Below are 20735 nucleotides of genomic sequence, written 5' to 3'. Positions count from 1 at the left end.
TATATTGCAATCTAACTGGAATGTTTGAACTGTATTTTGTTTGTATTTCTCAGACATGCCAGCTACACGGATACAGTGAAGTCATTCCGTACGTGGGAAGCACTCGTACCTTGGGATCTAATGAGGTAGGAAGTGCTGAAAAAATATTGGACAAAATATCGGAAACTTTGGAAATATGAGAATGAAAGTCTATGTATTGTGTGGAAATCATTGATACCACATTCATACTTGCTCGGCTGGTTTCCGCTACTTTTATCCAGATGCTTTTCCAGACATCTCATTAAATGTCTAAGATGACGTATGGGAAAATTGATCCTGAATAACACATTGCCTTGGATGCAGTTGAATGTCGGCTATACCGAATAGTTGGCTGTGACAAACATCACCCTTTGGCTTCAAAATTTGATGTATAATTATATATCAAACATTTCTTAAAAAGACACAATCATTTTGTCCATTTGTGTCACCAATTAACAATGCGTCTCAATACATTTGAATGTCAAAAAAAAAAGAAATCTTGTCAACAGTTCTGGTAAACTGGTTCCTGGAGAGCTGTACTAAAGATAATAGTACCAACGATAGAATGGAATTATTGTTCGAGCCATAAATTTGAAAAGTAACAATTCAGGAACTAAACATGGGCCGGTTTATTTGGTCGGTTTAGAAAATGAATCTTCAAGATGAATTTCTTCTGATGAATCTAGCCAATGACTGCGTTTTTCTTCTAGACGTGCCTTCATACAGATGAGTGCCTCACCTGAAGCTTTTCTAACACTGAGGGCGCACTTTGCACGTAGCCACGCTGTTATCTGCATCTGTCAATATATCTTGGGTATCGGTGATCGACATCTGTCCAACTTCCTTCTCAGCTTGAAGACCGGTGGGATGATTGGTATTGACTTTGGCCATGCTTTTGGCTCGGCAACCCAGGTATAGAAATCATTTATCAAGTTGGTTGATATTTCAAATCACATTTTCGTATATAAATTCGTATAGAAAACAGCCATACTTTGTGGCTGTTTTCATAAAAGCATATTTATTTAGGAAATATTCATGACCAAATAGATTCGTCACTTCATGAAACATGCACATTCACTACACGTACGTGGCATGCATTTGCACACAGATTTGTTGTGTGCATATACAAAATGTATATGTTTTAGAACACAAAATGTAAATCAGAGAAGCTGGCACAAATTTAAAGGCTAGCTTACATGTAAAATCAGTGAGACTAAGTGACAAAGTTAAAATTCACTTTTGGAGTAGTTAGCGTAATTAATGAAGATGCAAATTTGTGTCTTGAAGTTGGGTAGATCATGTAGTGGGCATCATAATATGTAAGAATACCCAAATATTCCAAATTGCTTAAAATACCGGTTTTGGAAGGATTTGTCACTCCGTCAAATCACGGTCAATCTGTTATTAAACTTACAAGCTCAAAGGTGCTGCACTTGGATTCAGTTGATCTGATTTTGATTCGGATTTTAATTGCATGTTGAATAATGGAAACGTAGCAGTATCATTTATTTACTGAAACATTTTTTTCCATGTCTGCATTTCTTGATGACAGTTTCTGCCTGTTCCTGAGCTGATGCCGTTCCGATTGACGCGTCAAATCATCAATCTGATGCTTCCCTTTAAGAAGGAAGGCATCCTTCAGAGTAGCATGGTACATACCCTGAGAGCACTGCGACAGAACCATGAACTTCTTATCAACACGATGGATGTCTTCATCAAGGAACCCTCACTGGATTGGAAGGTGTGGCATTAATAACATTACTAATGTAATTATGTAGCCCATAATCATGGTTTATAGCCACTGTGGACATCATGGAAAACCTGGAAAATAAGTTTCCAATTTCCAGTCAGGGAAAACTCAGGGACTTTGGAGAAAACACCAAAACTCTGGGAAAGCTCAGAGAATCGGACAATGACCAAGAAGGGAAAGGTTTTCACCAGTTTGGTGTATGTACGTCTTGTGTTCATTGACTGACTGGCGATGGTTGCTTTATAGCGTTTATGCAGTGTGAATATTACACACCTCTCTAAACAGTAACAGTTGGCTGTGTTACAGTACACCCCCTTCCAGGAACCTCGTTAAACTTCAAATATTTTTCATGGAATCTTGGAAATTTCTCAGGCAAATCAGGTTTGTCGTCACGAAGGGCTATGAACATCTGATCCCTTAAATTTTCAATAAAAGTCCACTTCTCCTTGAAAAGAATCTTTAAGAGATGTTTCACGGATGTTTTTATGGGGCTTATACTAGACTAATCGTGTAAGGGTATTTTAATGTTTTTTTAATGACCCTGACCCTAATCTCCATGGGTAAACAAAGGACTTTCTTAAGGGTGATTTCACGGACTCCTTATCTGGCTTAATATGTTGAAAAATCCTCACAAAGCAATGTCTCAAAGCACCTCATTACCCCAGTTCAACAGGTCACTAGACACATTTCTGCAAACAAAATCAGCACAATCTGGTACCCATAAATACTCCTGCGCAAAGAGAGGAAATTACAGTAAAATATCTTGCCCAAGAACACAATCACCATGTTCCCTCTCTGTGCTAGCTCAAAAACAGTCATACAACTGGGAAGTCACCAAAATGACTTGTTCAAATAAGGACATTCGAAGTTTTACAAATCAGTTATCTGTGGACAAGTTATATGCCTGGCAGTACAGCTTTATGGAATCAACAGGAAATTAATACAATGTAATACAATGTTTTGCAGAAGCTATATTTGGGGTTTTGTTTGTTTGATTAGACCAATGCCAGCAAGCAAGCTAAAGCTCAAAAGGATGCAGGTCGGTCGATGGAAGGACAGAGTGATCCAGAAGGAAGCAGCCTAGATGAAGCTTGGTATCCTAGGGAGAAAGTCAGCTATGCACAGAAGAAATTGGAAGGAGCTAATCCCGCCGATATCACAAAGTAAGTCAAGAATCAACATGTAAGGAAAATGGCAGCTCCGTGAGCAAACTCAAAATATGCACTCTATTTTCTGCCCACGGAGCTGCCATTTTTTTTTTGTGTACAGAGACTGTAAATAGTAAGCATACAAAATGCATGCTTAGAGGAAAAAGATGCTTAAATTTTAAAACTGATGCAATGATGAAATCTCCACGCACGTGCAACTGTTAGCGTATATCCACACCACACCATGCGCTTGTTAGCACAATTTTCTAACATAGTGATTACTGTATTAAGAAGCACCATGAAATTGGCTTATGGTCTTTATATACCATACTATCAACGATTCACTATCCTTTGCACGCAATGTAAAAATTATGTTTGGGCTTTTCTATTTCAAAATGGTGACAGTGAAAGAAAATGCATATTTGTGCATTAATTGGTGCAGAAAATGCATATATGCTAGCCCATCTGTTGTCCTTCTTGAATTTTGCTCGTTTGTTCCCCAGTTTGTTTTTAGAAAGTTATGGAGTGTATGATAAGATGTTATACTTGGAACTTGTTATACTTGGAACAATGCACGTGTCACTGATGTTAGTCCATCATTTGCAGCTATCCGAAAAGTAGCTGGCGTATTTATTATTGAAAAACATACTTGGTTGAAAGATAGTAAGGGGACTAAACTCCCTGTGAAATTATCCTTGCTGGCAAGCTGTCATTTTGAAGTAATCAACGAAAGAAGGCCTTTCCAACGGTGCTTCTTAAGACGCACCGTAGAAAAATTTAAATTAGTAGTTCGTTTTGTTATACAGCGAAGCGCGCGCAAGCATTGGCATGACGCACACGGTTGCTATAATTCGTCAGATCAGTGCGCGACATCACGAAGCTGCAATCAGCTCAGCGAGAACGTGTCTCGAACGCTGAATTCAGGTGCAATTCAAAACATGATTCAGCAACTTTTGATTTGAAATTGAGATCCTAGAATGCCGTTTTTCTCAGAATATACAGCTGAAGCTGAGCTGAAACTTTATCAGGTTAGTTGTTCAGTACCCTTCTTTAGATTTTGAGCACTTTTGTTGCTTCAAACGAACAAAATGCACAAATTACAAATGATGGACTATAACTTTAAGTCTGTCATGAGCCAATATGGTCCATCAGGCCGGCATTTATCTCTGCAGTTTCCTTGGTATGTATGACTTGGACTTCTACTCCCCCTGGATGGGATGCTAGTCCATCACAGGTTACTCCCCAGCTAATGCTGGTACCCATTTATACTCCTGGGTGGAGAGAGGCAAGCGGGGGTGAAGTGGCTTGCCCAGGGACACAACATATGAACAGCAGCTGGCCCTCTGATCATGAGTCACAATCCCTAACCACTAGACCACACTGCTCCACTCAATATTTATGACAAAACTAATTTTAAATTATTGTTACTATTTCAGACGTGAGCTAACCCTGGGACACAGCAGGAACCCTGCACTCTCTTCTATCAAGGAAGTGCTGAAAGGCGATCGCCAGCACAACATCCGCGCCTCATCTGCAGTGTCTGGGTTGAACGTGGAGACGCAGGTGGAATGCCTGATTGACCAAGCGACAGACCCTAATATACTGGGCCGTGTGTATGCTGGCTGGGAAGCGTGGATGTAGTCAGGGAGCGTAGAGTCCCCTGCTAAGCCACCCCCGCGGGCTTGGGCAGCACAACATCCGCGCCTCATCTGCAGTGTCTGGGTTGAACATGGAGACGCAGGTGGAATGCCTGATTGACCAAGCCACAGACCCTAATATACTGGGCCGTGTGTATGCTGGCTGGGAAGCATGGATGTAGTCAGGGAGCGTAGAGTCCCCGGTCAAGCCTTTTGAGAATCGTGGATCTTCTACTGCACTGACAGATGTGCCACATCTGAAAGTTTTTAAACTGAAATGAAATTTTGCAAAACATTTCTTATCTTAAATTAATGATATGGATGACATAAGTGAACGTATTTTTTTTTTTAAATAGCTTGTAACTTTTCTACTTTGACATTTCATTCTGGATAACCAGTGCGAAAACCTTAAGGGCAATTCCATGTTAAATCATGTAACTTTTAGAAAGTGTCTTTTGTCAACTGTACTATTGTTCAGTAAAGTCAAAGTATTTACATGTAGGGTGGATTTTTCTCACAGAAGATACCTTGAAACTAAGTGACTCAAATGAAAGGTCTTGTCCCCTTAAATTAGATACCACATTTGAGTTTGTGATTTTTGCAGTTTTGAACATGTCATAAACTTTCAATTTGTGTGCCATTTCCACTTTCTTATGGATTTGTCTCAACCAGTTAACGTAATTGTTTGTTTTGTTCTCATTTCTCATTTCATTTTCTGAATTCAATGATCGTTATGCCACACATTGTTCCACTGTGATTTGAAAGATGATTTGTGAATCATATTTGCTTTCAGAAGAGAGTTGTTGGTTTGGTAGATTAGTAAGATCAAATATTTGAAACATTTTCTAGATTTGTCCTTTGATTCATAAATAAAATGGAAATGTGAAGCTACATTTTGCCACAAGATTGTTTTTCCTGTATGAAACATTCTTTTAACAAAATAATTATCAGTCAGAGATTTTTTTTTAGTTTCACCCTGAGAAATACATGTAGGTCAAGAATTTTTCAATTTATATTTTTCTAGAGCTATAGTCTGTTAAAATGAAACACTCGCACTCCTTTGAGAAAATATTGAAAATATCAACGATATAGACAGTCCATCTTTAATTATCAAATGGAAACCTTCATATAAAATATAAGACACCTTTTAAAGTCAGAGATATAAAAGTACAGCAAAGAAACTAAAATGTTGCAGCTAAACTTTTTTTTAAAGTATACAAATCTATTGAAAGAATGTTAAGAATATTTAGGCCTAGGCATTTCATGCCAACTACATGTACATACAAAACACTTATGGCAAATAACATATAACACAACTATTTCGGAAGTAAAAAAGTTCACGCCCTTGTTTTCTGATTTTTTGTTTGTAAAAAAATAGAACTGCTCAAAAGCTTCAAACAGTTTCTGTGAAAAGTTCAAGTCAGTTATAAACTACATGTATGTAGTAACATTCATAATCAGTTCTTGGATAAAAAAAAACCCATAAAATTATTGATTGAGTGGGAAGCAAGCAGCCGATTATTTTATACACAAGTTTCTTGCTCAGGTTATGGTACTGGAAAATACAAACGATTATTCTGTAAATTTAAATTTTAATATTACTTGATACGTTTTTGTTTAGTGTTCTGGCATATTGACAGTCGACAATTTCCCTTCAAAGTTTACGCCATGTTACATTTTTCAGTAAATTCTACTTGTAGAATGTACACACATGTAAAATGAAGATACATGTAATTAAAAAAATATATAGGTCTCTCTCAAATGACGTCATTTCCTACAGACCAGCCATGTGCATCTTCATTTTGAGCGTCAACTTGCATAACGCCCATCAGCTGCGTCGTATTTTGAACACATTTCGAGCAACAAGCCTGTGTGTTTGGAACATTTTCAACACTGCACAATACATGCTTGATTGCGTAAAATACACAGTTGCAGTTCTACAGAGATGGCCGTCTTTGAGAGAGACCTATTGATAAAAATTTGTTAATAAAGGTTTAAAACAAATTTGTATCTTGCATTTTAAATCACTCATTTGTACAACTGAAATATATATATACAATTAAAAGCTACATTTACAAGCAAATCGTATCTCATGGTTTACATCAGTGCCAAATTTAATGGCCTTTAAAGATGTTGAAGTATTGTTTTATTTCATCATGGCTTTTTAAGTCTTTGCAAAATAGTTGTTGAAGTTGATCTCGGAATAGCACAGTTCAATTTTAAGAGTACCATTACTAGTAGTATACATTTAGTAGCAAAGCATAATGTAGAAATAATCAAAATGAACATCTGATAATAAATCTGATTTTTTGTTGTTGAGAAACGTAATGATCTGCCCCATTATGTCAGATATTTTGTCAGATACTTTAAAATGAATCTTTAAAAGATGACATTAGTACACATCATTCTTTTGGCAAATAGTACATTGGATTTGAATCCAACTTTCTCATACAATAATCCTGGGTTGCTCATTTATAAACAAAATGTGTATTGTTTTTTATTGGTCTCGTGTTCCATTTTCATTATATTGCAACCCGCTGTTGAAGCAAGTGATGCGAAGCCTCAACTATAGTTGGGCCATTGCTAGTTAGGTTGTGACATGTATTAAAAAGAAAATAACAAACTAGAGGTTCGCGTTTGTTGTTACAAACGCAGAGTGGTCGGGCAGGCATTTTTTTCATTAAACACTGCCGAGTTCAGTTATGAATATTTTTATGCAAAAACAAAGGATCACGAAATTAAATCCTTTCCAGTACAATCAATAATTTTGTGATAAAATCCAGTAAACATTATAATTATGTACACATACAAGTTATTTCTGGCTCGATGACGACATAATTCAAAAACGGGAAGTGAATACTGATTTAGTTCGGAATGGATAAATGTTCATTGTGAAGTTAAATAACGTATGAAAATATGGAAAAACATTGTTTGCAATCATAACACCTAACTTCCGGTTTTATGACGTCACAGTATTTGGAAGCAAAAAGTGAACTTTCTAATGGATATCGTTATTTGGGCTGCGAAGGTATACGACATGGATTGAATGATATAAATTAAATTTAAAATATGGTGTTTTCAAATTCTCATTAAAGTAACTTCCGGTCTGATGAAGTCATGAATTTGAAACCTTGCCAAGTTATTTGTAGCTTATGAAAGAATATCAAAGGCCGATTTAGTAAAATTTGAACGGAAGATTTTCAAATAATAGAAGCAAACACCGTTTTATGTGCCGCTAGGGGGCGCCCTTTTGAAAGGTGACGTCATCACACTGGGTTTGTTTTTTGTCTGGCATTCATCACTAAACACTATCAAAATGATATGTGTGTAGTCAAATGCTTCCACCTTTGAATTATACCTTCACCGGAAGTGAAGGTCAAGTGGATTTATGTCCGGAGACAAGAAATGTTTCTCACGGCATAGTCTACAACCTCACGAAAACACGAACACGATACTCAATTTAGTTCGAAAGATATAGCGCAAACTATTTTGTAAGAATTTACCCTGAAATCACTTGTAATTTGATACCTGATGATGACATAACATTTATAACATCTTTGTAACATGGTACAAGTTCACACTAGGTTTCTAGATCATACCGTAAACCGTTCGGAAGAAATTCTGCTTTGTTCTGATTTCAGGCTAAATTTCTTCATTTTGAATTCACCTAACTTTGACCTTCCGGTAGACCCGGAAGTAAAGGTCAAGTGAGTTCATGTACATGACAAAAAATGTTTATCAATTCATGGTCTATCTGATTACGGAATACACACACTATTGATGATTTTGTTAAAGAGTTATAGGTGAAAGCAATTGGTCACTTTTTCAGCTAAAATCGCTTGTAATTTGACACCTGATGACATCATCATGACGTCAGAGTAATATGCACTACTAGGGATGAGGGTCGATACATATGTATATAGACAGTTACAAGTTCATATCATGAACCATTTAGGAGAAAAGCCGCGGAGAAGTATTGTCCGAAAAAAAAGAAAAAGATTTATCAGAACAATAGCAGAGAGTGGTCGGGTTGTAAATAAGGTGTATCAGTATCACATCTTTTTCTTTACTTGGCATCTGCTAGATTGTGGGCTGGCGCCATATACACGTGTAAGCCTATGGAATGGCCACCTGCACACAAGCATCTATGATTTGGCGATTCATTATGAAAAACAAGACTGCGTCTTGACCTCCAGATTTGGACCATTCAGCGGGCGCCTTCTATCGGGTCTTCGGTAACCCGTTGGTGTATTACCCAAAAAAAAGGCAGCCAATTGACCAATCAACAGCTTAGTCCAAATTTCTGCTTGAAATAATTTCTGCTTGAATTTGCAGTTCACATGTGGTTTTGCACACATGAAAATCATGATCCTCAGACTATGCATGAAATTCTAAAATATGTCAACAGTTCCCAACCACTGAAACTTCACCATTTCATACCGTGGTATAAAACATTTGTGCTTGATTAACTACACATGCTACCTCAATCCATTGCTTTGATGCTGGAGATATTGGAGATAGGTTAGACTGTTGCACTTACAAAATAAAATGACAGTTTGGGTGCTTATTATGTCCAGGTGAGTTATACTGCACAGTATTCAAACAGTACTTTAATTCACGATTGTCAGTTTTAGGAGACATTAAAAGCTGGTACAGTATCAACTGACATAAAAAATACAAAGTTTTATTGCGATTTTGTTGACAAACCATTGCCTTAGAACAGGTGACATGACCTAGATCAAATGTCAAGCAGAAATTCATACGCTTTGACACTCACATCTGCTTCTTGACATCTGATGACAAGTTCGCCAACTGTGGCTTTCTTGTAAGCTCTGTCTATCCATTTGCAAAGCATGTAATATTTTTGGTTCCATACTACATACTTATTCTCTTCTTTAAATCCATGGATATCTGCTTCAGACATATCTAATGCAACTGCGAGCCGGTCCCAATCTCCAAGGTTACCAGCAAGTTTCTGCATATCTTTCTTTGTTACACGCTTGTTGGGGCTTCGTGGCACAGGAACAGAGGGGGAGACAGTTGAGGATGCTCCTGTTTCAAAGGAAATTGAACAAGAATGTAATCATTGAGAATAGGTAGCAGACTTACTAATTGTGCCAACAAGGGCAGGCAGGAAAAGCCTTCAAAGTCTGGTTTTTTTTGAGAGGGTACATAAATACAACACTCTTATAAAGAGCACTGCTATCCCAACATTTGTATTTTAAGAAAATCCCCTTCTGCTTTCAAACTTATGTACATTTCAACAATAAATAGCATGCAACATCCATTATTATCAAGTCCAGACTGATTTTAGAATGAGCCTTATTGCCTTCTAAAATTATCACTCACCTGTTGTACCACTGGTCCAGTTAAAAGGTTGATTCCTGGCAGAAGGCTGGGCCACAACAGAAGTGTCAGGTAGGTGGCTCACAGTTGGCTGCCATTCATTGGATGCTGATGGCACAGAAGAGGCAGGTATACCACGGCTGGTAGGCACATTATAATGACCAATGCTAGCAAGCTGGTTTCCATCAGCAACAGTAGCATCTACAGAATCTAGGCCTGCAGATGACTGTCCCTCTGTAGTTGATGTGCGACTGATGACGGCTGGTTGAGCTTGCATTTGTACAGATTCTGCAGCATGTACAGAATCTTGGCTCACATATGTTGGTCCCACTCTAGTTGCTGTGGTACTGATGGCTGGTTGAGCTGCCATCTGTTGGGATTCTGCAGCATCTACAGAATCGTGGCTCGCAGATGACTGCCCCTCTCTAGTTGCTGTGCTGATGGCTGGCTGATCTGCTGTTTGTTGGGATTCTGCAGTATCTACAGAATCTAGGCCTGCAGATGACTGTCCCTCTGTAGTTGATGTGCGACTGATGACGGCTGGTTGAGCTTGCATTTGTACAGATTCTGCAGCATGTACAGAATCTTGGCTCACATATGTTGGTCCCACTCTAGTTGCTGCAGTACTGATGGCAGGCTGATCTGCTCCATGTTGGAATTCAGCAGCATTTGCAGAATCGTGGCTCGCAGATGACTGCACCTCTCTAGTTGCAGCGCTGATGGCTGGTTGAGCTGCCATTTGTTGGGATTCCGCAGCATGTACAGAATCTTGGCTTGCGGATGACTGCCCCTCCGAAGTAACTGTGGTACTGACAGCTGGCTGATCTGTTTGTTGGGACTCATCAGAAGCATCTGTAGAATCTTGGCCTGCAGATGACTGCCTCTCACTAGTTGCTGTGGTACCGACGGCTGGCTGATCTGTTTGTTGGGACTCATCAGAAGCATCTGTAGAATCTTGGCCTGCAGATGACTGCCTCTCACTAGTTGCTGTGGTACTGATGGCTGGCTGATTTGCCATTTGTTGAGATTCTGCAGCATCTGTAGAATCTTGGCCTGCAGTTGACTGCCTCTCACTAGTTGCTGTGGTACTGATGGCTGGTTGAGCTGTTATGTGTTGGGATTCTGCAGCATCTGTAGAATCTTGGCCTGCAGATGTCTGCCTCTCCCTAGTTGCTGTGGTACTGACGGCTGGCTGATCTGCCATTTGTTGAGATTCTGCAGCATCTGTAGAATCTTGGCCTGCAGATGTCTGCTCCCCTCTAGCTGCTAACGATGCAGTAATGTGGGTGGATTGTCTGCCATGTGACCTATCTATGGCTAAAGATGCTCTGCTGGTAGGCTGATTTGTGACTGTAGATGAGTCCAAGCCAGTGCCCTCCTCTGGTGGTGCTGTGGGTTTAACATTTCCTGTTCCTATGTTAAAATGAACAAAAGATCAAAGTGCATTAAAGTCGGTCGACAGTTTCATAAAATTCCTTAAAAAAAAGAGGTATCACTGTGCTTCAATTGTGTGAAGTTATTCCACTGTTTGTATGATCAGTGTGTTATACCTGCATGAACTACTGCTGTAGCTAGCAATGAGGTGTTCTCATCCCCAGACGCTGTTGCCTCCCTAGTGTCTGAAGATCTTTGCCTCCTCTCAGTTGCCATCAGTTCTGTGTCAAGAGTAATAATAACGGCTTATTATGAAGCTTCTGCAGCAGATAATATACCCTTAGTGATCAATTTCCCAGTGAGGATCTTCTACAACACTAATGCAAGCAGTGTTTTGCAGTGCTAACTGCTTGCACTCTTTGAAATAAACGTAGGCCCTTTTAACTGAAAACTGTGTTCTTAGCAGCGCCATGAACTTTGGCTCAGGTGGTTGTCGGTAATTGTTGGTTCCAGTTGAAGCAGATGGCAGATTGATAATAATTTTCCCTCAATTTCTCCATGGTACGTCCAGGCAAATCAAGAAGGTACAATGTGACTTTTACCATTCAATATTCTTGCATGTTTGTTTTCACAGAATGGCTTGGTTTTCAAAGGAATGGTTTGTAAAAAACTTGTTTAGAAAGAACTTTTACACCCCCTTGTTAAATCTTGGAAGAGTCAACAGGGTTTAATAAAAGGCGTGTAAACTCGCACCCTATCCCCATATTTATAAGTGAACTTTGTCACTTCAGTAAAACAAATGGAAGCATGTAGTCCAGTGTCACTGTTCAAATATTATTACCTTTCGATTGAGGATCAGTTGGCTCAGTTACACTTTTATGGCAAGAACAGCCTGCAGTGAAACAAACACTCACAGAATAAAGTGTTTAAAGGGCAAATCAAAGGGTTTTCAATATTGCCACTTTTTTTTCTTTTTTTTTACAGAATATAGATTAAATAATAAAAATCAATTTAGTTTAGAAGACTAAGTCACACATTTACGGTTTGGAGCTACGGATCTCCACGGTTTGAAATTCGTAATAAACCATGGGAGTAGCGTGTTAATCCTTAGTACATCCGTGGTTATCCGTCATCTTCCTTGGGTATGCGTGGAGGGGCTACGAAAGTTTGAAACTGTTCGAAACTTCTGTAGTGAAATGTCATGAAAATCAAACCGTAGTGCAACCGTGGGACATCCGTAGGACAACAGTACTGATTCGTGGTGTTATTCCTGGCTATTCTTGGAGATTCGTAGCTCTGTCATGGTAGAAATATCTAAGAATTTGCTAGGAATGTATATCGGATATGCCCGGATGTGCTAGGGTTCTGCTAAGGTTGTACTACAAATATCCACGCTTTATTTGTAGGAAAACCTTAGTCATCTGTGGCCCAATCGCAGACAACCGTGGCGTTAACGTAATTATTCTTAGAAATACCATCGATATTCTTCACCAATCTGTCCATATTCTTGACAAACCGTGGTGTATTCGTAGAGAAACCATAGGACAGTTGTGGCTATCCATCCTGAAACCATAGTGCATTCTAAGAAAGACGAATCTCGACGGTTCATTGTGATTCATTGATTCTTGATAAATCGTGGATATTCGTAGCTCCAACCGTAAATGTGTGACTGGGGCTTTATCTATAGGTTCAAATGGGGGGGGGGGGGGCCACTTGGGGGAGGCTCATTTTCTGAAGGGCACACAGTGGGTTTGGTCATAGTTTCAATCAAAACAACACAATTATATGTGCTTTCTCTAAACTCTGAGCTTTAAGCTCTTTGGAATTGTGCCATCAAAAGAACATTTTAAGAATAAACTAGGCTTAAAAGGAACATTTTAAGAACAAAATCTTTTTAATAATATTTGTGTTTTAACTTAAAAACTGATTTCCATTAGCTGCTTTAGAAGCCAAATACTTACAGTTAATGTTACCACAGGAAATGCATTTGCAATTCATGCCTGCAATAAAATTATAAGAATGCAGAAGAAACATGATTGAAAAACTGTCAGTGTAGTCTGAAATTCAAAAACCATGAAAAATGCAGTCAGAGAGTTGTTTTATAGCTCTTCAATCAAACTTTTAATAAGATGGAATTTGTGTCAGGGTGATGTAAATTCATCATTGGGTTTTGCCTTATACCGATGTACTTTGAGACTATCCGCTCCGTTCACAAGCACCTCCTTACCGGCAAAGAAAGTACAGTTGGGGGTGACTGACCGACGCCATCTTGCCTGACTGCATATTTTGCCGCAAAGCGCAGCCACTGCATCTACATAGTACAAATCCCCTAGTGTACGTGCGTCACACACAAGGAACGGTGTGTGCACGTCAACCAGCAAAATGTATGTGTCCTGTCTATGGGACAGCGTTGCTAGGTAAAACGGCACCCTCTTTTGTTGGCGCACAGACCCCATTGAGAAGAATCAGCAGATTTCTTGACCATTTGTATTGACTGTTACTAAATCTCATTGGATTAGAGTAATGCAAAATCCTTAGCATTTATCCCAAAAAAACTCCACTGATTTACTATCCAACAATCAGTCAATTGAAAGATTTTTGGAAAAACAGTGTGCTGTGGACAAAATTGTTTTTCCTGATCACAAGGTTGTGCATGTTTATGTTTTCACTGTTTTTTTCAAAATATAAAATATGTATGAGCTTTAAGCTCGACCTCAACTGGTAAGGTTTTGAACATTCTTCTTTGGTTTTGAGTGGAGTTATTGGAAATGCATGAAAAGCAAGTAATCATATACATTTTAGAGCAAGGATTAATACTTACAGTTACAGATATCAAATATCCAGTTGGAAATCCTGGCTGCAATAAAAATGAACAGAACAGAAGCATTTAGATTTCACTTTTAATGATTAATAGTTTACTCTTACATAAGAAAATTGCATTCCAGAAATGGAACATCTTCAGGAGTTTTAAAAAGCAAGGGTTGCTACTATGTGAAGCCAAGCAACAAACACAACAATATTTCAGAAAATATGGGATTTATTCCCAACTATATCCCACAAAAAAGTTTTTGTTTATGGAAACAGCGGAAAAATTTTCAAGGAAGGGAGGTAGGAAAATAATATTATTTTGTAACTTTTTTCAAAGGTTGTCTGAAGGCTTTTTATACTTTGTTTACAATAAAAGCACCTTTAATGCTATTCAGTTTCCTGTATAATTAATTAACCAATAGTACACAAACAAATTACATAGCAAACACTTTTCCATTTTGAAAATATACTGCATTAAACATGTTTTTATTACTTTATTTTGAGGTCTGCTATTTGTCTGCAAAAAATCCAGGTAGGTCAGGTAACTGTATACATGTATGCAATTTTTCAAAGAAACAACAATGGTCAGATGAATAGGAAAGGCATCTGGCTACCAAACGCCCACTCGGCCTTATCAAGATGACCTATTAGGGAGGGTCTACGGAATATTTAGCATATATTTCAATAGAAAAAAAAAATTGTGCAAAATGGCTTGCCCAGGGACAACGGCAATCTTCATTAAATCAAAATCATCACCAAAAAACAAGGCTAGCATTATGGATGTATACCTGAGGTGCTTTGTCCAGGTGAATCTGATGTATCTGTAAAAAACAAAATTAATGTGAACAAGTGTCTATACAATTAATCAATTATATCAATTATGTTGTTGCAACTCTTGGTTTCTGATTCTGATCAGGAGATAAAAAATATTGAGTATATGCCAAAAATTTGAGTCCAGAAAACTCTTAGACCACTCTTTGAAAGAAAAGTATGTGGCATAAAAACAAAGGTCAAGCAAGCAGCGATTGACCTTTTCACCTCCATTCATTCACATGTACATGATTCACATCAGTCTGCTGATGTCTTCGTTAGTTGTCTTAACCAATTATACTGGGCACACCCGCACATGGCTGTTTTATACTTATGAAATTACCATCATGACACAATATAATAATGTATTGCAGCTGTTCACAGCTATGATCACTATCTCGTTAAAACGATTCTAGAAATCAAGTCAACATTGCATTATACCTTTTGACTTGCGGCACCGTTTGCACAATCTGCAGCATATATCATCACCGGTGAAACATCGGCCTGTATGTTGATAAAACAAACTGCATTTAATATGAAGCTCAAATCTGAAGCTCATAACACGACTTACCCTCCTGCTGTTTGAACAGTCACAGACGGTCAAAAAATCAATCCTGTTCCCCTGCCATCATGCTTTTACACACACTAGTTACCAACAGTCAGATCATATTTCAAGCAAGCACAGCTGACTTGTCAAATTCAGTCAAAAGACAAAAGCAGGCAGCTGGTAGGCACAGCTGACTTATCAAAGCATAGCTGTATCAAGTAACAAAACAGTAACAGCCAGTCAAGGTATTGGGCCGGCTGAACCTTCAGTTGTTTATAATGCCCACCATGCATAAATGTAGGCCTTGATAATACATTAAATCCTCCGTACTGCTCCAGGATGTCACTGGCTCTGCCTCAACACATTGACAGTGACTGCTAAAGGATTTCGCAGGATTCAGGCAGTGGTCACTCCTCCAAATACCATACTCCAGAAATAATAAAGAATTTTGCACGATTGAGGCTATATGCTATTTTTAGATACTGTAATGTAAATAAATGTGCTGATATTGGTGATTATTATTTATATCAGGCTTCTACGTACTAAATATAAATCAGCTTATTGTATGGTTATTGGAAGTACCTGGATGAGGACAATATCATTTATGATTACACTCATCCAGGTATTAATCAACGTGCATTTTGCTGATTCCCTGGACTCAATAAGAGCGCAGTGTAGAAACTCATGGTTGTCAACCAGTCAAAAGAGTGCAGCGAGCAGTGCACGCGTAAGCGAGCACACTCGTCATGACAATATTGCTACAAATATAATGTGAAATATATTCTTGTATCTTTTCAAAACCATCCAATATTATTTAAATACTTACAAATGCCTGCACCAACACCGGCAGCAGCAGTGGCAGCAGCAGCTTCTTCCAATCCGGACATTGCAGCTTCTTCCGATCTGGACACTGAAACAAATCTTCCCCTGATCTTATCTCAGTACATGTACCGTCCACACAGCAGAAGTCTAAAAGAAAAGGCATCAGAGAGTAAGCATTATTTAATTACTTTATTTCAAAGCACATTCTTCCTTCGTATGTTGATTTGTAGAATTCTGATGAGAGTGTAATGGTGCCAGTATACTTTTAGAATTAGAAGGCACCTTTCGGTTAACAGAAAGGTGCCTTCTTATTCTAGAAGTAGAGCCTGTAGCATTGCAGGTGTGTGCACAGCAGGTCGATGCAGTACATGTAGTGGTGACATCAGGAAAGCCCTGGTTGTTTGTAGGTTCATGTCGGTTCATGTTGTAGGTCCCTAAAGTAGTCCCCGGTGACACAGAGGATTACTGAAGTCAAGCATCAGCCGCTGAGTTAGGAAATTGATAGGCGCCTTACACGGTGAACGTGTGGTCATGATAGTGTAGGGCCCCTGTTTAGTTTCGTTCAAATTATAGTCTAGTGATTCTAGAATTAGAAAGCTTCTCTCTGTCAGCTGACGGAGAGAAGCCTTCTAATTCTAGAAGTAATAGTCTAGGGTGTTTTTTTATATTACTCAAAAATGACCTTTTCATCCTTAAGCATACTCCTAGAACTATGATGCTCCGCGGAGCATCATAGTTCTAGGAGTAGGAGTATGGTGGGGCAGCCCGGGAGGGGAGGGGTGGGGGAAACAATTGATAGGCGCATTATTTCAGCATGTTTAGTTTAAGCAGGGTCCAAACTAGCTTGAGTAACTCCAGCTGACAATGTCAGTGACATGTTCCATATTCATTCACATTCACATGTGAATGAATATGGAACATGTCAGCTGGAGTTACTCAAGCTAGGTCCAAACTAGACCCGTGAACGTGGCGTTGTATACAACGCCACGCGCTTCCGTCGGGTAAATACAAGCGACAGCATTCTATCTTTTGATCCGCTACATATAACCATGTATAATTTTGCCCATGGGTGAATCACTTACTTGTTGGGCTTCCTGTGAATTTCCGTGAGTGTTGGATTTGTCATTGCCAAGAAATTTGACCTAAAGTACGGCACAACTTTGTCACTGAATGTTCTCAAAATAATCAGAAAATCAAAGACAGGCATGACACTCTGGTACCCTGACTTCTGCATGCGCAAAACGGTAGTAGTATCACCAGTTGGTACCCGACTAAATTGCAGATGACCGTAATACCATGTAAAATTCTGCTAAATACCACTTCGAAAGTCTGCCAAATCACCCAGTTTAAATTGCTGTTCCATTTGTGCAAGGGTTTGTTTTACGGATCTTTAAAAAAAATGAAGGTTTTTCAAACCAAATGTGCCATATTTCTTTCCAATCTTTTTCATTTTTCTTCATCTTCATAATTCTGCCGAAAAAATATTCTGCTGATTTTCTGTACAACTCATTTTTGTATGCAAATATTCTGTCAAATGTAGCCGAAATTCGGCTACTTCATTTTAGTAACCGCGGATCACAATAGAGTGTTTTTACTAAAGACTAAAGCGTGGCTATGTATATAGCCACGTTCACGGGTCTAGGTCCAAACATGCCCCCCAAGATAAGGCTTTTCCCTTTCAAGAAAGAATAAAGTAAATGATCATGAACATGTCATATTACCAGCACTAGACCCTACTCCTAGAACTATGAGTATGAGTAACTAGACCCGTGAACGTGGCGTTGTATACCAGTAGGCCTAGCCTATACCCGTCAAGTTGGATTTTGCAAGGTGATATTAAAAAGCCCGAGTCCATCATTTGCACTTGCAGCTATCCAAAAAAGTAACCGGCGTAATTATTGTTGAAAAACATACGATACTGGTTGAAAGATAGTAGGGGGACTAATCTCCCTGTGAAATTATCCTTTCTGGCAAGCTCTCATTTTGAAGAAATCAACGAAAGAAGGCATTTCCAACGGTGCTTCTTAAGAAGCACCGAAGGAAAATTTGAATTAGTTGTTCGTTTTGTTATTGGGCGCAGTGCGCACAAGCATTGGAACGACGCAAGGGCGCGCGCAGTTGCTATAATTCGTTGGATCAGTGCGCAACATCGCGTAAAGCTGCAATTCAAAACAATTCGAATTCGAAACATGATTTAGCAACTTTTGATTTTAAATTGAGATCCTAGAATGCTGTTCTTCTCCGAGTTCTCGGAATATGAAGCTGAAGCTGAGCTGAAACTTCCTCAAGTAAATAATTGTTCAGTCATGTCGGTATCCTTCATTAGATTTTGAACACTTTTGTTGCATCAAACGAACAAAATGCACTAATTACAAATGATGGACTATAGCTTTAATGTTCGAGTCACAAACATGTACAAATGATACAGAATTCAGTTTAGTCGTGTACTTCAACGGTAATCCTTACTTTTAGGACCCCTTTCCTATATAAGGTTAAAAGACTCACCAAAACAACTGACTAAATGACACTCAAAAGTGACATTCTGATATTTCTTGGCACATTTGAACATTTGGCAATGACACCTTCTTGAATATCAGCAGGTTTGATTTTGTAGAAAGAGGGCAGGGTTTTGATTTATGAGGGGACGATGACAAACAGAAAATAGATTTAAAAAGCAAGATGGCGAACTGCAAAAAAAGGTAGGAAAATCAATTTTTCTTTGAAAGTGCTTTCAAAATTATAACTAAGATGAGTTTGTCTGAAGAAAAAAGACTTCATTAGCCTGCAAAAGTCACTTTGGTACTGGACATCTGCAAAAGTCAGTTTTGAACAGAACTCGTACAAAATAGAGGTGTCCTAAAAGTAGCCCCACTAGTGTGGCCGCGGTATGCTGCGCTGAACCTCTCAGCGCAGCATACCGCGGCCTAGCCCGACTGCGTCTGGCCGTACAGTACTATCGCAAGCTCTGTAGTACGGCCAGACGCTGAATGCTTCCAAAAAGACTGAATTTTTTTGGCCGCCGATGTAGCGATTTTGCTACATCTTTTGATCGAGATTATCTTTTCATCCAGGACAAAATTTCCACAGTTAAGGTTCTTAGTCGTAGAGCAACTCATACCTTTTCGAAAAAACGTTCTTTGGTCTCAATATTTTCATCCATCTGGCCAAAAGTCGACTTTCAGTAATCATCTTCCACAAATATCGTCCCGAAAATGCTCCCCCATGCGATTTCAAAATGGCGGCCGCGCTGTAACTCATGAATATGCATAAACAGTCTGTGACGTATGACCTCGTGTTTTTGGACGTGCGTGCGGCTGCGCCGTACGTACATGTACGTACATGTACATTACTTGTAGACAACAGCCCAGTACGTGCATGCACACGTACGTCCGCGCGGCGGTGTGCACGCACGTCCAAAAACACGAGGTCATACGTCACAGACTGTTTATGCATATTCATGAGTTACAGCGCGGCCGCCATTTTGAAATCGCATGGGGGAGCATTTTCGGGACGATATTTGTGGAAGATGATTACTGAAAGTCGTCTTTTGGCCAGATGGATGAAAATATTGAGACCAAAGAACGTTTTTTCGAAAAGGTATGAGTTGCTCTACGACTAAGAACCTTAACTGTGGAAATTTTTGTCCTGGATGAAAAGATAATCTCGATCAAAAGATGTAGCAAAATCGCTACATCGGCGGCCAAAAAAATTCAGTCTTTTTGGAAGCATTCAGCGTCTGGCCGTACTACAGAGCTTGCGATAGTACTGTACGGCCAGACGCAGTCGGGCTAACCGCGGCCACACTAGTAGGGCTATCCTAAAAGTAAGGATTACCACTTCAACTGCTCTCAGCGGTCAACCGGAATCAATCTTAACTTTTGTAGACCGGCCCTGCTGACTTCGTAGAATTTTCCCGCCAGATGGTCAGGTGTAGCTAGCTGTACGGGAATTCCCCCAAAATGGAAATCAGAACAGCGCCCTCTCTTGTTTTCATTTTCCTCATATTAAACAGCTGTAGCTCGGCAATTTCGAAGTGAGAGCAACATGGAATTGGCTCATGATCTTTATATCCCAGTATAATTTTGTAGATGCACTATCTTTTACATGCAATGTCAAGAAAGAAATTAGATTTTTATTTGGGCGTTTCCAAGTTTTCTTTTTCTTGGGCAAAAATATGTGTAACTGACGGTGAAAACTGACACAATGGGGACTACTCAAACTAAACTAAATTCAGGATCTTTGAAAGGAAAAGTCGCGAGGAAATTGAATTAATAGAGACAAGGGACACAATTCTAGATTTCAATATAAAAGGAACCAAAAATAATTTATTTACAAAAACCTTGAAACCAAAAATCAGAAACTAAAACCAAAACCAATGATAAAAGCCAAGTTAAAAACAGTGTGAATTTAACTGGACTTAAGAGTAAAACAAGGCTGGCAAAAATCTGCAAATGGGAAAATACAAAAAGAGAAAA

General features: G+C 39.0%; 2 protein-coding genes across 2 annotated transcripts in view; one reads left to right on the top strand and one right to left on the bottom strand.

Moving 5' to 3' along the window:
- Positions 1-5460, top strand: part of LOC119738756 (DNA-dependent protein kinase catalytic subunit-like) — an 85306-nt gene extending 79846 nt beyond the window's left edge. Inside the window, exons 88-92 of the mRNA XM_038213705.1 lie at positions 54-125; positions 729-930; positions 1571-1759; positions 2768-2931; positions 4353-5460. Of these exons, the coding sequence (XP_038069633.1) occupies positions 54-125; positions 729-930; positions 1571-1759; positions 2768-2931; positions 4353-4557 (832 nt within the window). The 3' untranslated portion in view covers positions 4558-5460. The remainder of the gene's footprint in view (positions 1-53; positions 126-728; positions 931-1570; positions 1760-2767; positions 2932-4352) is intronic.
- Positions 4558-13263, bottom strand: LOC119736855 (dentin sialophosphoprotein-like). Its single transcript, XM_038210865.1, has 6 exons — positions 13235-13263; positions 12115-12165; positions 11450-11554; positions 9903-11312; positions 9437-9605; positions 4558-4810 (listed from the first exon to the last, which is right to left on the bottom strand). Exons 3-6 carry the CDS (start codon positions 11547-11549, stop codon positions 4558-4560), a joined length of 1932 nt encoding a protein of 643 aa, XP_038066793.1. The 5' UTR covers positions 11550-11554; positions 12115-12165; positions 13235-13263.
- Positions 13264-20735: the final 7472 nt, after the last annotated feature.

Source organism: Patiria miniata, unplaced genomic scaffold (assembly GCF_015706575.1).
Source record: "Patiria miniata isolate m_02_andy unplaced genomic scaffold, ASM1570657v1 HiC_scaffold_3, whole genome shotgun sequence".
In the NCBI taxonomy this organism is placed as follows: Eukaryota; Metazoa; Echinodermata; class Asteroidea; order Valvatida; family Asterinidae; genus Patiria; species Patiria miniata.
The sequence above is the reverse complement of the archived record's forward strand: the minus strand, read 5'-3'. Positions and strand labels throughout refer to the sequence as shown.

What these genes read in the sequence shown, in the direction of transcription:
- LOC119736855 (XM_038210865.1), bottom strand. Translation starts at nt 11,549, where the DNA reads ATGGCAACTGAGAGGAGGCAAAGATCTTCAGACACTAGGGAGGCAACA. An exon ending in TACAGCAGTAGTTCATGCAG is followed by an intron (nt 11,313 to 11,449) that starts GTATAACACACT and finishes ATTTTAACATAG; the next exon opens with GAACAGGAAATGTTAAACCC. An exon ending in CTGGACCAGTGGTACAACAG is followed by an intron (nt 9,606 to 9,902) that starts GTGAGTGATAAT and finishes CCTTTGAAACAG; the next exon opens with GAGCATCCTCAACTGTCTCC.